The sequence below is a fragment of the Dromaius novaehollandiae genome, chromosome 1 (assembly GCF_036370855.1).
Source record: "Dromaius novaehollandiae isolate bDroNov1 chromosome 1, bDroNov1.hap1, whole genome shotgun sequence".
Classification (NCBI taxonomy): domain Eukaryota; kingdom Metazoa; phylum Chordata; class Aves; order Casuariiformes; family Dromaiidae; genus Dromaius; species Dromaius novaehollandiae.
The window spans coordinates 210,418,917-210,435,652 of NC_088098.1; the positions used below are offsets into that span (position 1 = coordinate 210,418,917).

The 16,736-nt window shown below is 43.2% G+C and overlaps 1 protein-coding gene across 3 annotated transcripts in view; it reads right to left on the reverse strand.

Annotated features, from left to right (window-relative positions):
• The window catches only part of TMEM135 (transmembrane protein 135), a 184,837-nt gene extending 170,161 nt beyond the window's left edge, over window positions 1–14,676 (reverse strand). For 2 of the 3 annotated variants that reach the window (XM_064505155.1, XM_064505154.1), the window contains exon 1: window positions 14,405–14,676. In XM_064505155.1, coding sequence (XP_064361225.1) covers window positions 14,405–14,545 — 141 coding nt within the window. In that variant the 5' untranslated portion in view covers window positions 14,546–14,676. Of the gene's footprint in view, window positions 1–12,850; window positions 12,946–14,404 lie in introns of all 3 variants that reach the window. The other variant, XM_064505156.1, reaches the window with a different exon arrangement.
• Between the last annotated feature and the right edge of the window lie 2,060 nt (window positions 14,677–16,736).

Here is a 16,736-nt window from a genome sequence, read left to right on the forward strand (position 1 = left end):
AATTCTATCAGACATAAAGAAGAAAAATTTTCAATTCGCACTGGTTGGATACTGGAAGAGTTTGCTCAAAGAGGTGGTGGAATCTCCATGACTGGAGATGCTCAAAACTCAATTGGGCAAGACTCCAAGCGACCTCCTCCAACGGGCCTTGCCTTGAGCAGCAGCTTGGGACCACATGGCCTCCAGAGGTCCCTCCAACCTCCAGGGTCCTGTGATTCTATGAAATTAGATTTCGGGTCCACCATGAGACAGACTGTTGTTGGGTTTGGGGCGGGAGGGAGGGTTGTTAGTTTTTTAATTGCAACATAATTTTTATCTGCACTGATCTCCCATGGGTTCTCAACACTGGCAGGAAGTACAAAGGATGGTGCAAATTCAGCCAACACTTAGAATTAGAAAAGCTCTAAATACACAGGGCTTCAAACTGTCAGTATTAGTAACAATAGGTGTGCTATGCAGTCCGTAGTGGTAACACCTCTCAAAGACTCGATTCCTCGATGTAAAAACGTGGGGGGAGCAAACTGTTCTTCTGCAACTGTTTGCTCAAACTGGAGAGCAAGCAGCTGTTCTAGATACAGAGATAGGACAAGGAGTCTGCTACGACTAACTGTAGAAGAGCTCTGCCAAAATTAGTATCCGAAAAAATGAAGCTTGAACTACGGATTAAGGAGAAATACACACATGAACAGACTTCTACAAAACTATTTTACACATTACTTAATCAAGTGTCAAGACTAGTTAAACCATAATGGATTAGGCAATAATTCAACCCAGAGAATCCTTTTGTTGAACTAAAGTCACTACGCAGATCACTAGTTTCTACCTCATGAGGTTTTTGATGACAGACATGAACATTTGGGACAGAGTAGGAACTTTTTGTGCTAAGTAAAAGAACACTGCCCTTGCATCTGAACCATGATGTCTTCCTCAGACTTAAGTGTCAGAAGTATAGAAGAAAAAGACTGTGACTGGAATAGATTAAATTATTTGATTTTTAATATAAATTAACATCAAATCAAAGGTCAAAAATTTATTCCTGTAGCGTTCCCTGAACATATTTATAGTACTACTATATATTTCTGCTTTCCCTTCTTTTTACTATTCCACTCCCAATTGAAAGAAAGAAAAGAATCGGAACAATGACACACAAAGTAGTCTGAAGAAATACTACTCATGATAAAAAGCAGCTAAATGTAAGATCAATGCAACTTGATGCATGCCCACCAAAAAAAAAAATCATTATTTTCAAAGTGCTTTATAAACATCAGCTAAATCAAATATTGTCTACAGCTGAATAAAGACTGCAGAATACTTCATCTCCTGTGCAGTAGGCTTCTTTTTCTCCCCCACTAGCAATGATGTGATTACAGGGAACACACAGTAGATATACTTTTAGATTCTACCTCATGCTCCCTTTCAGTTCCCCGTACTTCAGGGAAGTACTAAAGTTGACACTGGCAGGAGAGAAAGATCCTCAAATCCATCAGCCTGCAGCGGTTCCTTATTCCCACTGGGATAAACTCCACTCAAGTGAGTCTGGAGGACATGGTGTTGAGGGCCCAAGTCCTGCAGTAAGAGCATTGATCAAGCATCAGTCCAAACCCAGACACAGTCCTGCCTCTCCTCAGTTTCATACTGCCCATGCTGCCTCACCTACCCTACAAACCCAAAGGCTACAGCTGTAATCCAGAGGATGGAACCAATACACCCCTCATTCAAAACCATGACTTCATGTGAAGGAAAAGAAAAGCACAATCCACTTTCAGTGGAATCAAACACAAACTGAAGGCATAGCACTTCTCCTGCACATTATCCTTTACAGGAAGAAGGCTGCCCAAAAAACACCTGTAATCAAAAGGGAGGAGACTCCACCAAATCTGTGTGGATCATGAGCTAATTTAATTTGTTCATGACTTCTCAAGCAAGGCCATAGCAACACAGCCTTACCTAAGTCACAGCGAAGAATGCTGTGGCATTTCCTTTGAGTAACATCAGCCACTAGAAACAAATCAGATCTCCTGCCACTTCCTACTCTGGCTTTCCATAAAACACAGAGCCACACTTAAAATCTTTTTTTCTCAAGGCACCCAATGACCTGGCCTTAGGATAGTCAGAAGGACTACACAACTCTCTAGGATAAAGACTGTCATTGACAACTCCCCCCTTCAATGGAGCTTACATTAGGCCAATACAACGCAGCTCTGTACAGCACAGCCTTCACTTTTTCTAAAAAAAGATCTGTAAGACTGTGGAATGAAGGCGCACAGATACTAACAGCTATCGCAAACTGTGCTGCTTTCCATTCCAGCAAGAAGGCACACATCTTCTGCTCCTTATTTACACATGTACCACAGAGCACTCGTTAAAATACACATGCACATGACAAAACTATCAAATCATAATGCCACCCTGTAGAAACAACTCTCGGGGAAGAGATTAAAAACAGAATAAAAAAGAACTAATAACCAATATCCACCATATATCCATTATACTACATGAACCCTCTCACATAAACTTGCACGCTTGTTACTGACACTTAAAGTAGCAATTGGATACTAACGCTCTCTCAAGCGGATTTGCTCCCTGCAGGTAAAGAATATCCAGGTTTGAAATACTTACGGAACATTACGCATTTATTTAATCATCACGAAAAATTTCAAACCCTGCAAGAATCAAGCACTTGTGCCAGGGCAGAACATAACCACTTCTTATAACTTAATTTGTAAGAATTCCAAGATACCAAGTAATAAAGAAAACCCTGATTTCAAAGCTAGAAATAGAAAGCTGACACTTTCCTCTCCCCACAATTTAAGTTTTCTTACACTATGAAGTTTTATGCACTAAAATGAGATTTTAAATTTAAGCAGTAGCACAGTCCACAGATGCAGCCCTTGGCCTATATAAGCATTAAAAAAAAGACTTAAGTTCATTATCCACAGGCTAAACTGACAGCTGAGCTGTTTGCCAGCAGCCTTTCTTGCAGTATAACTCCACTTTCTTCTCTTTCAAATCCACAAGCAAGCAGGACTCTACACACAGGATAAAAAGCCCAGCTTTGCTATGTATTTACAGTCTTATCTTGAATACAACAACTAATAAATCTTATCTTTCCGATTCTCTTATGAGAAGTACTTTTCTAGATGCCCAAAAACCTCAACAACTAAGAGCAAAGTGGAATTTACACAAATCAGGCACTGGACAGGGCAGCCAGCCTACAAATGTCCAAAGCTTTCGGGACTTTAGCTTTCTAATTTCCTTCTATTTGTATCCACAATTTACAGCTCTTGATCTCCTTTTGTCTTTTCAGTCCAACAGAGTGTGCAGAAGATTCAGAAACACTGCAGAAGAAGAAACAAATGACTCTCAGTTAGGAGAAAGAAAAGGATCAAGGGGCAGGGGTGGGGGAAGGGAGTTGGGAGATGAAGCAGGAAAAAGAATGCTAAATACTTCATGAGTAAAAAGAGAAACAGCAGAGCTATGAATACAATATAAGAGAGAGTTTCAGGAAAAAAAGCTAAAAATAAACAGATTGGATTCTAAAGAAAAACTCAAGATATATTACAATATAAGAAATAAGGAGTCAGAATAATTTCAAGCACTCAAATATTATAGTACAGCAGTTAAAAGATTTTTTTAATATTTTAAATGGCCATTGTTACTTTTTCTGTGATTTACAAACCCAAAAGACAAAATTTCAAGCTGCTCCCAAAGCAAGAGCAGACATTTATCACTTAAAAGGCAGCGAGTAACACATATGTAACTGTACGCTGAAATTTTAGGAAAGCAAAAATCTCATAGCAATGGAAACATAAATGGAGATACACTAATAAAATTGTAAACATGCTATTTTATTTGCTTTATCTATGCAGAAGTTTTATTTCACAATTAAAAGCCAGAAAGCCTAGCCACTTATCTGGTCAATGTATCACTAGAATTTAAATTATCAGGGCAAGTATACATGCACCTGGATGAAACTTAGATCACAATACTTCAATCCACAGACAACTAAACTTTTGCACGCTACAATCTGACAAGACAAATACGTTAGTCTTTAATAGCAGTGCCACGACAGTAAGAGGTTGATTTGATGAAATATGTCCTGATTAAGTGTGTAATCTGTGCTCTATGCACAGGAAGAAGGTGCAGAAAAAAATAATAATAATGAAGCATCTGCCAGTGTGACTTCCAGAGAAAATATTTCTGTCCCTAAATAGGATGATTTGTTTGAAACTGCGAATGTCATCAGGAAAAGCCTCTTGAGTAAGGTAAATCAAACATGTGGGAAAGATGATTTCCTTTCTACCTCAGAAGACTGATCCAAGACTGATCCAGCATCCCACTGCCTTCTGTGGCCAGTTTCAGAGGAAAACTGAAAACAGAAAGCCTCTGGCCTATTTCTAAGCAAAATAGCCGCTCTCCTCATTTCTGCAGGCAACTGACTAAAACTTGAAACACAAAATTCAATTATGCTTTAATGCAGCCTGGCAGTGTTAGAAGACTTTTAAAGGCAATCCCATACACTTGCTATTTAGAAATGAAAGGAATAAACAGAAGGATTAATAGATCACAGATACCACAGCAAAAGACACGGTCACAAACCAGTGCTCCAGAATCCGTGGACCCAAGCACCACGAAGCTTCCCTGAACAGCCGAATCTCTTTTATGCACCTACTCCAGACTGGAAGATTTCTCTTCCTCCTCCTGTTTATCAACCCAACTCTGAAAATTCAACACAGATATTCTCCAATAGTCATCATCCCACTTTCTCTACAGTTCAAAGCAAGTTCTGATGCAACTTTAACTAGAATGCTTTGACCATTTCAGGTTTTTTCCCCCAAGGTTGTAAAGTTTCATATATATGAAAACTAGTTAATGTGCTCTAGCCAGGCCTGAAAGTTCTTGCTACAAAATTAGTTTTAGCATAGGTGGAAAGAACAGGAGAGACATGCTACTACATCTTTAAGACTGTTTCCATGTGAAAATAAATGAGGGTAGAAAAAAGGTAAGTACTTTTTATAATTTTATGTACAGTAAAAATTGGGAGGACGAGAAGGGGTAAAGGAAGAGAAAGAACTTAAAGTAATGCATTGGTCAGTTTAAGGAAAAAAAGACTTTTAATGACAATTTGAACTCTAGGACCTAATGCATTTTAGGTCTGAAGTATTAAAAAACTGAAAAAAAAAATATTTCACCGATTACTCCTGTATCATTAACTACAGAACTCATACAATTGCATTTTGATCCTCCAACACAAAAAAATAATTATGAAAACAGTCAACCAGATTCAGGACAGTATCAGCTCGCAGAAGAGGATCACTGACACTTTTAAATAATGTTTATAGATTTAGGTTTCATATATAAACCTTAAGCCCTGTAGAACTAAGAAATCAGAACTGGTTTGATCTGTCTTAATTGTTGAAAAACACATCCATTCCCAACACAGTTGTAGCCTGCCCATTATTAAAACACAATTATATACTCTAGTGCAAGAAAAAAAATTGAGCTAGGCTATCCGTGTGTCCCAGTGGAAAATGATGACTAGGATGAAAAACAAGTTTTTCCATGATTAGAGGCACCAGTCAGGCTTCATTATTTTAAGGATGTGTCCTACATATTACATCATCCAACCACAATAGCCAAGTTCTCACCTCCAGCATCCTCAACTTTCACTTACGTCTCTTAACTATGAATTATACAGGAGGCGTTATGCAAAAGGTCTGTTGAACTTTACGCAGGTACTAACTGGCTGACCCATATTCACAGCCTGATGGGTCACACGGCAGGCTCAAACAACCCCACAGAACTTGCACTGATTCTGCAGCGAATACACTACTTCATCCCCTCCATCAAGTCAGCATTCTCCATGTTTGTACAAACTTGGTGTCTTAAGAACGCTCAAGAAGGATGTTCAATGCCTCTGTCAAATTTCAGAGAAAATAGCCAACACTGGTGGAAACCAAAAACAAAGTACAATCGTTGCTCTCATTCCTTCAGAATATTCAGCTAAAAATAAGTGCATTATAACAAACATATAAAGGAAAAAAACAAACAAACAGCGCTACGGAAATATTCAGACACCTACGCAAATCTACAAAAATGCAGAGTTCAACAATGTTTATAAGAGTGTCTATCTGGCATGTTTAGGCACCTTTAAAATGCAAATTTAGAGGCTATCAATAATGCTGCATACTTTATACCCTGCAAGTCATCACAAAGCCATGGAAAATTTTACACTCTTATGTCACAGGTGCATGGTAAAAGATTAGCACTCCCCAGTATTCAAACCAGTTAAAAAACTACCTCAGATTAGTTTAAGTGACAGGTAGAAACACTGATGTCAGATTTCTTCCAAAGTTATGTTTACTTATTTGTATGTTATTTTATAACTGCTTCCGATTTTGTAAGAATTTTACAAGAACTTTACTCCCGTAATTGTAAAAATTATTTTTGAGCATTTGGGGATTATTTAGGCTCGAAATGTACTCAGGTACATGGAAAGACACTGTTATCCAAATCAGTGTCTCATTTCTCCTGGTTCCTCTTAAACATACAGATTTACTATTCCCCAATAAACTCGTCCCATCCTCATTTCACAGATTACCAGACGTGGCTTCCAGATTTTGAATTATTGCATTTCCTGCAATATTCTGAGGAAGACTCTGTGTTTCCTCCACTCTGACTCCCTCTGTCCCCTCTGAGAGATGTTATATGAAGACTAACTACCATTAGGAATTTTGGGGCAGGGAGGTTGGAGTGGGGGAGCAGCATATTCCGTATCATCCACTAAAAATAATGAACAAGAGTACTCATATACTCTCTGAATGACATCTAAATCACATTCAACTTTGACATCCTTCTCATTGCATAGCGGCCTAAGTCATTTCTTTCACTTATATGCGTAAAGGGCCATTTTTCATTCCCCTTGAAATGCTTAACTCAGCATAATTTTCAGCAATTTTTCTTTTAACTCTGAAATTCTTGCACTATACTATACAGCTGAGCCAACAGATTGATGTTTCCTTGATAAACAGTCCCTTTAACTGGTTCTGCTGTTTTCTAGTATTTATAGTGTCCTTATTAGGATGTCTGTTGAGTCAGTCAAAGATGGGGCCTTCCCTGTTTTACCCATGCTTATGATGCAAGCTGCAGGTTATTCCTTGCATCTTTGAGCATAAATTCTTTAGTCCAGCTAAATTAATTGATTCTTTTAAAATTTTCAAATTTTTCCCTTTTGAAATATAAACAGCTTAATAAAAGACCATTTTTTGTTTATTTTTCAATTTCTAAGGAACTACAAAGAATTTTACTGGTCTGCCTTCAAAGCCATCTGCACAGAACAGGACGATTACAGCCTGGAACGGAGATGTGGCAAACAAGTTCATACCTTAATCACATTTAGGCTGATCATAGTCATATTTAAGCTGACTTCCGGAAGAATCTGAAGACAAGGAACACACTGACCTGTATGCCATTCATAACACAGCACAGAGATGTGGGACACCACACGGTACGAAGATGATCAGATACCCCAGCACAACACAGCTACAGCAACCCTACATACCAGGTCCTGACAGAAGAGATTCATGTTTCTTGACGGTCTACCTCAGAGATCCAAGCCGACATAAAGAAGAACATTCAAGGACTAAGAAGGATGTTAGTCTCCCTACCCTTCCTCCAAATACATAATGGCTCACGGCACAATCAAAAAATTCTGATCAGGTTTTACTATAACCAGCAATTCTATACCATTTCAGAATATAATCTGCATAGCACGGCCTTCTCACCCATCTTAGAAAGCTGACGACACGTTGTGACTATGCTGCCTATGCTGACAGATAAAACAGGATTTGTTTCAGTGTTAGCTTACTCCCTTATCTTGCTCAGACCAATCCAAATAGCGCGCTCTCAGAGAAACTGCTTATAGAAGAAGCCAGCCAGCCTGAAAGAGCAGAGACAAGGGCCAGTACATACCACTTGGCCTTGGGGCTGATCTCTGCACCTATTATTTAACAATGTAGATAGAGCTAATATAATTAAGTGACACTAGTCAAGTTACAAGTCGCACTTTAGTTCTGTCCCACCTTGATCTTTGGAAAATGATACATAAATCATCCATCCAGTAACTTTCAAAATTATGCATTAGCTCAATATTTACGGCTCGTTGTTATTGCCTCTTGCTGATCAGTGACTACTCTGCAAAAAGACCAGTCAGCTACCATGTGCAAGACTATCTGGCCCATGCTATTACTACTATCAATTTCCCTGCCATGTTTATACAGGAAGAAAAAACACCTTATACAGTTGTAGGACTGTATCCTTAACAATATTATATAAAATGCTGCTTAGAGGACTTACAAAATAAGTAATATGGCTTAAGAGAGCGAATGTGCACACTTAACATCTCAGTGCTGATACCTTCTTTGGCACTGTTTGACCGTTAAGTAGAAAAAAGCTTTTGAAATGATTGGCATATAAGAAACTGAAAGTTATTACAAGCACAGGAGTAAACAGACATGGCATGAGCTTGAAAAAAAAATGTCAAAAATGAGAATGAAATGAGTATGAAGGAAATAAAGTGAAAGGAATCAGTAAAATAAAGTGAGCCCTGAGGATCACTAAAAAACAGTGGAATAGCAAACTCAGATTTTGACTACACTACCAAATAGCTGATGGAGCAATCCCTGCTCCAGAAGACAAGTCAAACAGACCAGCTGGCATCCATGCTGCTATAAAGCTAATGCTTCTCTCCCTCCCTGCCAGCAGATCAGTCTCAGAGAAAGATATCTGGATTCAAAGCCAGAAGTAAGCTAACAGTTAATCAACATGAACCACTAAGGGGCCGAAGCTCGAGGCTGTTTCCTCATTCTCTTTTTACTTAGCAGTATAGACAAATCACACAAAGGAAGGGCATGAGATGTTGGGTGGGAAGGAGAACAGCATGAGGGATGATGGTGAGGACAGAGAAGACTGTGCTTGAGAAGGGAAGGCCAGAACAGAAGTTGGCTTGCAGGGGCGGGGAGGAGAGCCTGGCTTAAATTAAGTGAGGAAGACAGATGACCAGGCTCGAAAAAGAAAAGGTGCAAGATTTCGTTTCACTGATTAAGCAAATTCATCTACATGAAAGATAGGCACCATCACTGAACAAGTGACTAAAACCTACAGATCACCAAGAAACAGAGCACTTTGCTCTAACTCATTTGATTAACACCCGATTTCCCATGTGAAATCAATCGAATATCATAAGAAACAGACCAATTAATGCTTTAACCTTAGCAGCAGAGCAAGGGATACCAATCTCATCCAGTTTCATACTGGCCACTTTCAGCAATTATTAATTCATGAAACAAAAATAATTTTTTCCCTCAACTTGAAAAAAGTATTTATACTCCATTAAGTGGAGGGGAAAAAAAGAATTAAAGGCTCAATTTGTGATAAAAAAACAGTATCTGCCAGATAGGAAAGAACTGGATAAGGAAAGACATTAAGATAGGTAAAACTTAATACACATACCAAGATAGTTAATGTAAATTTGTGTGTGTGTGTGTGCGCGCGCGTGTGTGTGTGCGAAGGTGAAGGGAGTCTTTGGAAGTCTAAACTCTACTATTAGTGTGTGTGTGTGTGTGTGTGTGTGTGTGTGAAGGTGAAGGGAGTCTTTGGAAGTCTAAACTCTACTATTAGTGTGTGTGTGTCTGTGTGTGTGTGTGTCTGTGTGTGTGTGTGTCTGTGTGTGTGTGTGTCTGTGTGTGAAGGGAGTCTTTGGAAGTCTAAACTCTACTATTAGTATGAGCCCCTTCCTTCTTCTGCAGACTGGTATCTAAGAAGTGGAACACTTACTGAAGCAAGCTAGACTGAGAGTTAAAAACAGCCAGGCTCTTGCACTGCATGATTCTCCCCATTGCCCAAGGAACTGATTGTTCACTTGATACTTTGCTGCCCAAGTGGTGATGATTCCAGTATAATATATTCCCTGATTCCTTAAGAACTGGAGCTGAAGTTTGCTTTGGCCTGATTCAGGTTGGTTATCAGGACGGACGACACACCAAGCAATGAGCGGCAGTCATCATCTCCAGCAGTACAGATTTCTTAGCCAAAACATCAGACATTAAGTACTGAACCTCGCCCTCAAAGAAAATATCATCCCTGAGTAATACAACTAAGGAAATTTTTATGAAGATCACAACCAGATTTTGCTCCGCAAACCTTTCCATAAGAAAATCCTAGTTTTGCTTCTTGTGTTTTGGGGTTTTTTTTTTTTTTTTAAACTCATCTATACCTTAGAATATTTCAGCCAAGAGTTCACCCACAGTCCCCTCTTTTTTGGGCTTCTTGTAGACTTTAGTTTTGCTAAGCATCAGGCTGTTCTCAGTGCTGCAATACCTGGGGAATTAGGAGCTGCAGGTGCAAATCGTAAAAGACACCTAAGTAACAAGAGGTTACTTCCAGCGCTTCCGAGACTGCAAGAATGAAACATGGTTTTCCTTCCTTCAACTTAGTGACATAGCATTGCCAGAGCCTCATAGACTCAGACCTTTGAGATGGTCACGTTAAGCATTCTAGAGCAGTAGTCAGCGGCCAGCTCTGAAGGATTAAATGCTGTCTTCTTCACATCATATACGTAGGAAAGCTGGACAAAAATGCATCGTGGTTCACAAACTGGCCTGTCCTTTTATTGCAGGTTCCCTAGAATACTAGTACTTATCTGAAGCAGTTGATAGCATTTGCTGTTCTTGAGGTTTTACAGATAGGAACATCTGATTCAGAATGGGAACTAATTCAGAAATTCCTTCAGTATCTTTCTTATAAGAGGATCCTTATCCATTATAAAATGAATACACAATCTGAGAGAAGTAGACGGATCTCAAAATTTAGTTTCAAAGCCTAAGGTACTTAACCAAGGTACTGTCTTCTTTTAGGAAAAGGCAGCACATATGTCATATATCAAATATGTTTTTAAAAAGAATAATCCAGGTATTCACAGGAAACAAAGTCAGAACTCCTAACGGGCATTTTTAGGTCTATTAACAACTTCATTTGACTAAGAGTTTAGGTCGCTCTGTGATGTTACTAGCTTCCCCTCAACTAAGGCATTATCTTACTGAAGTTACCATTTTAGTTTCCATGGTTACCAATTTATTCTCATCTATTGATTCTAATTTATCTCCACAAAAGCTTCTGTGAAAGGAAACTGTTTTTATCCACTTTCCTTCGTTATCAGCTTGTGGCAATGGGAGTAACAAACAAGCAGAAGCCATTTCACATGGTTGGCAGAGAAAAATGAAGTGTAATTTTTTGATGTTGTGCTTAAAAATGACCAGGACTAAGTAGTACTAGAAACATTCTGAACCTCCATTGATGACTACAAATACAAAATAATTTAGATTCATCCCATTACATGAATCTAAGAATATACAAAACGACTGAAGGTTTGTGCTATCCAACTGTGAAATTCCATTCACAAATTGAAGTCTTTCAAACACAGCTTTAAGTCCTATACAGAACTGCATTAGTGACTCTCTTAATTTAGGAGTGTTCTTTCCCTGCCAAGCTACTTAATGTGTAAGGCTTCCCACTTCCTCCTCTGCTGTCCCTATTGCACCCTCTCTCTCTTTACCTTATGCTGGCTCTGGCACTCATCAAATCCCTCTTAAAACTCAATTCAGTTCATTAATGCAGCTGAAAATTAACCCAGCTGAAAAAAGAACTGTGTAGTAACCTCTTCTGCATTAATAAATTAATTGAATCTGCTCAAGAAGAGTTATGACAAGGTCCAAGACTACCACAAAGTACAGTTACGTGGCTCTGAGAAAAGGAAGGTGAGTGTTTTCTCCCTCTTTAGGGGGCAGCAAGATTTTAGAGCACCTCAGCTATTTGTGAAATCAGACTTAAACTACTCAAATAAATTGAACATGGTCAACAAAACCTTATGAAAATTAAACACTGTAAACAAGACAGCATAAAAATGTATGCAGACATTATCCAGGATAGCATGACACTGACTGGTTAAAAAGGTTCCCACTCTACCTTGGATCTAATTGTTTACAGGGCCACAATATAAAACAGATCAAAAATATACTTTTTTTTGGAAAGAAATAAAAAGAGGGAACTTTCTTCCTAACCTACAACTTCATAACTGAGTGAATTTTAACTAAGGTAAGAAAAGGAATCTGTTAACAGGCTTGACTACTGAGAAAAATGCATTCAGTAACACCTTAATTTTGATTTAATTACAGTACTGTTTAAGCTGTTTAAACTTCAGCCAGATCTGACAGACCACCATCACCCTGGTAGCTCATTGCATGCTCATTCTCTCTGGTACAAGCATTTACGCACCTGCACAGTAGACTGAATTGGTAATTAGATCCAAAGGAAAAATAAGTTGGGGGGGGTGAAGAAGGGGAATGTTCTTTCCAGTTTTATTTGTTCCCTGATCCAGCTCACTGTGTGCTCATACAAACAGCTGCCACTTCTGTTTGTGCCAGTTCATTGTAGAAAAGTTCACTGTCAAACATGACAACTGCAAAGTCCACACTGCCACAAAAAAGTTATTAATCTACTTTTTAGTATACGTTTTGATATTGTCACAGTTCTCACTCAAGGTACACTTCAATAGGAGCCTTAACTATGTCAGGACTGCTGCAGTCCCCCTCCTTCCCTGGCCCTTTGTTACATGCCTTGATAATTCTGTTGCACTGGTGCAAAGTTGAACAGTACAAACCCAAGGACTTTTTTCTTTTCTTTTCTCTCACACTTCGTTTGCAGCCAGCTCAGTATCCAGGGCCCTACTCAGTCTTCCAAGCACCAGTACAATCACAGGAGAAACACACAGGTGGGGATGGAAGGAAGTGCTTACCTGCAGCACTTCCAGCTTACATCAGCTTTCAGGATATGTTTACATGGATGTTCCTCTACCTACACCCTCGTTTGCTGGAAGCAAGCCATCTGCAACTGAGGTAATATAACCAAGTCTAACTGCATGCTCAAACTAAGATACCTCACCTGTAGGATACTCTCACACTACTTAGCCTCCCTCAGCCTTAAAATATTTTTTCAGCCTAGTTTCTTCATTCTACGATGCAGTCTCCCTTGATCCTTGGTAATCCACTGATTACCAAGATTTTTATTTTCCAGGTGACACCAGTAGTAGAACATATATGCATTATTCTTGCTCCTACTAAAGGATACAGTGCTAGCCTCCCAGGCAAATATTTAATAAGTCTTTTTTTAGGCCTCATAGGTACTGGCAAATGATGACAATATAATGATCAGACTGTCCCAATGCTCTCCACCTCAATCAGATTCATTCCCCCCCCCCCGCTCCCGCCTCGGTATCTGTCAGGCCAGCAACCCTCTAACAACCCTCACGCCCTTCTTCCCCCTCCTAGGATCCGGTTACATGTGTGCACATACACACACACACCTTGTGTCCCTTCCCCCTCAAGCACCAGGTCCTGCCCCAACCAATCATGCCCTCCTCCCCAAACCATGTTCTCCTACCCCAATGTCTCCCACGCCCAACTTCCCCAGGACCAGGCTCTCCCAAAAACATCTTTTTTGCACTTCTTCCCTCCCATCTGAGTCAAGCTGCCCCTTGACATCCCTCCTGCCCTTCCTCTCTCAACATCCCTCGCACCCTCTTCCTCAACCTCAACACTCCTCATACCCTTCTCCCCACACCCCAGCAACCCTCATGCCCTTCCTCACCAACCCAAGCCAGGCTCCCCCAGTTTGATATCCCCTGTGCCTTTCCCCATCCTTGATATCCCTCCTGCCATCCCAGGCCAGGCCAGCCCTGCCACCTTTGATATCCTCCTGCCTTTTCACCTTGCCAAACCCAAACCAGGCTCCCCCCCCCCCCCCCCCCGGCCAACCCTCATGCCCTGCCCCCTACTCCAGGCCAGGCTCCCCCTTCATAGTCCTCCTGCCCTTCTACCACCCCAGGCCAGACTCCCCCCACTGCAGGTATCCCTCCTGCCCTTCCCCCACCCCACTAGTCCCCCCATGCCCCTCCTGCCCTTCCCCCACTCCACTAGTCCCCCCCACATCCCTCCTGCCCTTCCCCCACCCCATCCACCTCCCCCGTTTCCCTCCTGCCCTTCCCCCACTCCACCAGTCCCCCCCACATCCCTCCTGCCCTTCCCCCACCCCATCCACCTCCCCCGTTTCCCCCCTGCCCTTCCCCCACTCCACCAGTCCCCCCCACATCCCTCCTGCCCTTCCCCCACCCCATCCACCTCCCCCGTTTCCCCCCTGCGCTTCCCCCACCCCACCAGCCCCCCACGTTCCTCCTGCGCTTCCCCCACCCCACCAACCGCCCCCCATGTCCCCCCCCCGGCCACCCCGCCAGCCCCCCCCATCCCTCCCGCCCCCGGCTCTGCCCGCTGACACGCCAGCCGCCCCGACCCACCAGGTAGAGGGTGCCGTAGATGCGCAGCGACTCGGCCAGCGCCCCCTGCGTGACGTGCAGCACGGCCCAGGAGCAGCGCGGGTGCCAGGTGTGCCCGATCTCGTAGCAGCTGTGGGGGATGGACTTGCTCAGCGCCGCCATCTTGCCGCGCTCGGGGAGGGGGCGCGCGCGGCCGCCGCGTCACCGCCGATGCAGGAGAAAGGTCGCGCGGGGAGCTCGCGGCGGCGGGGTTACTCGCGGGCAACCGCCTTCTCCCTCCCCCTCCCTCCCTCCGCGCGGCTCGCGTGAGGCGCGCAGCCAATCCGCGGCCGCCGGGGGGCGGGAAGCGGGGCGGGCGGCGTGGCGCGGGGGGCGCGCGGCATGTGGGCGGGGGGGGCGCGCGCGGATCGGGGAGGCGGCGGCCGCTCGTGCCGGGCCGTTGGGGCCGTTAGAGCTGTTGGAGCTCGCGGGCGGCGGCGGCGGCGGGGCGGCTCGCCCACTCGCGGCGCTGCGGATCGGGGGTTTCTTCATCGCCGCCCTTAATTATCCCCGTAACAGGTTGCGCCGCGTTTCCCGGCCTGGGGCTCGGGGCCTTTCCTGGAGATTTCGACACCTCTCGCCGGCTGGTGAACCCGGAACGGCGCCGCCGAGCCAGCGGCGTGAGGAGGCACACGGGGCCGCGGCGCGGGGCTTGGGCAGGCGCCGGCCGGCTCCCGAGGGGTCTCGGACACCCGAGCGGGCCGAGAGATGCAAATGGGCCTCAGTAAGCGCCAGGTGACGCACGCAGGGAAAAGCCTGAGCCCGGAGTAACCCGGTAACGCTGAGTTAACGCTGAACTCGGAGCCGGCAGCTGCGAGCCGGGAAGGGGATCGCGGAGCCGGCAGTGACAGTTCCCCAGAGCGTTCAGCTCCGTGTGCCTCAGCAGCGAGGAGAGTCAACCAAGTGCCTTCTGCCAGCAGGAAGGCTTGAGGGGGCAGAGGGCATCGTTGTGCTGATGCATACGTAACACCTTGGGGCACCCGCATCTTGTGTGCAGTATGCAGTCCTGATTCCTGCATAGAGGAGCTAGAGAAAGGCAGAGAAAAAGATCGAGGGGGTGGGAGTGGCTGCCCTAGTCTAGAAACTAGAGAAGTTGATTCTTTTTGGTTTGGGGGGGGGGGGTGGAATGTGATGGCAGCTTACAAAATCGTGAAGGCAGTGATTGATTACATGATTATAGTTCAGCTGCTCTCAAGGAGCCAGTTGCAAAACTGGCATCGGGTTCCAGCTTGAGATTTTTATTATTTTGGGACCAAAAGGGCTGGGTGTGCCTGGACCTGGGATTTTTACATTATGTCTCTTTTGAGTAGCAGTTGCAAATGCTCAGTTCAGAAGGAGCAAGTATGCTCTGTGCAGAAGTCAAGCCAGGAAAGGTTATTTCAAGAACTAGACTAGAGGCACATCCCAAGACAAAGAGGAATTAAACCAAATGATCAGCAAACTAACCTGCAGACAAATATGGACTTGGAATAGTTCCTTTCCCTTACAGGCTGCCTCCAAATTTTTCTCCAACAGAGACTATAGAGTTTGTCTTGTATTTCAGACTTGTAGGGAGTGGTATAAACTGGTCACAAGTCTGAGGAAAATTTGTCATCAATTTTGCAAAAACCTATTCCATTTCTTCAAAGAATCCTGCCATGGGTGCAAGAGCATACTTACACTTCAAATTTAACAGCCCATAGATTAGTAAGCTGGACAGTTCACAGAACTCAAAGCCACTGAGAAACTACTCGCAGACTCCCAGCAAATCTGCACTAGGCGATTTTGGACTAAAGAGTTTAATTATGCTAACTCAGTAAAGCATGCTTGACCAACCAGTGTGTTTTGCAGAACTCTCTCTGTGGGAGTCTGTATCTAAAATCTAGTGGCCCTGGCTGTGGGACTAGGGATGACTTTAAATTCCGCTTTAGTGCAGAGGTACCACTTTCCTGCAGCTGTGGTTGGGTGGCTAAGAGAGTGAATATTGTTGTGTGCTGACCCCAGTGGGAAAGCAGGGTTGGCAAGATAACCTGCTGCAAGATTGTCTGGACTTTGGCTCTGACCCAGTACATTGCTTGCTGATTTTGTAGTACTCTGTTAGAGAGTACTATGTGGGCAGAAAAGGCAATCATTGCCTAAGATAAGGGTTCTGGCTCTCTTGTTTGCATGTTTTGGCTTTGATACTTCTCTGGGCTTAAAGCTTGCTTGCTGCCTTGTATTTGTGGGCAGGGAACTATGGCAAGCACAGTACTAATAATTGCACAAGCTAATAATTTCTCTTCTGGCACACTTTTCCACACGTGGTCCTAATGCTGGAGGGCATGCCATGCACTAT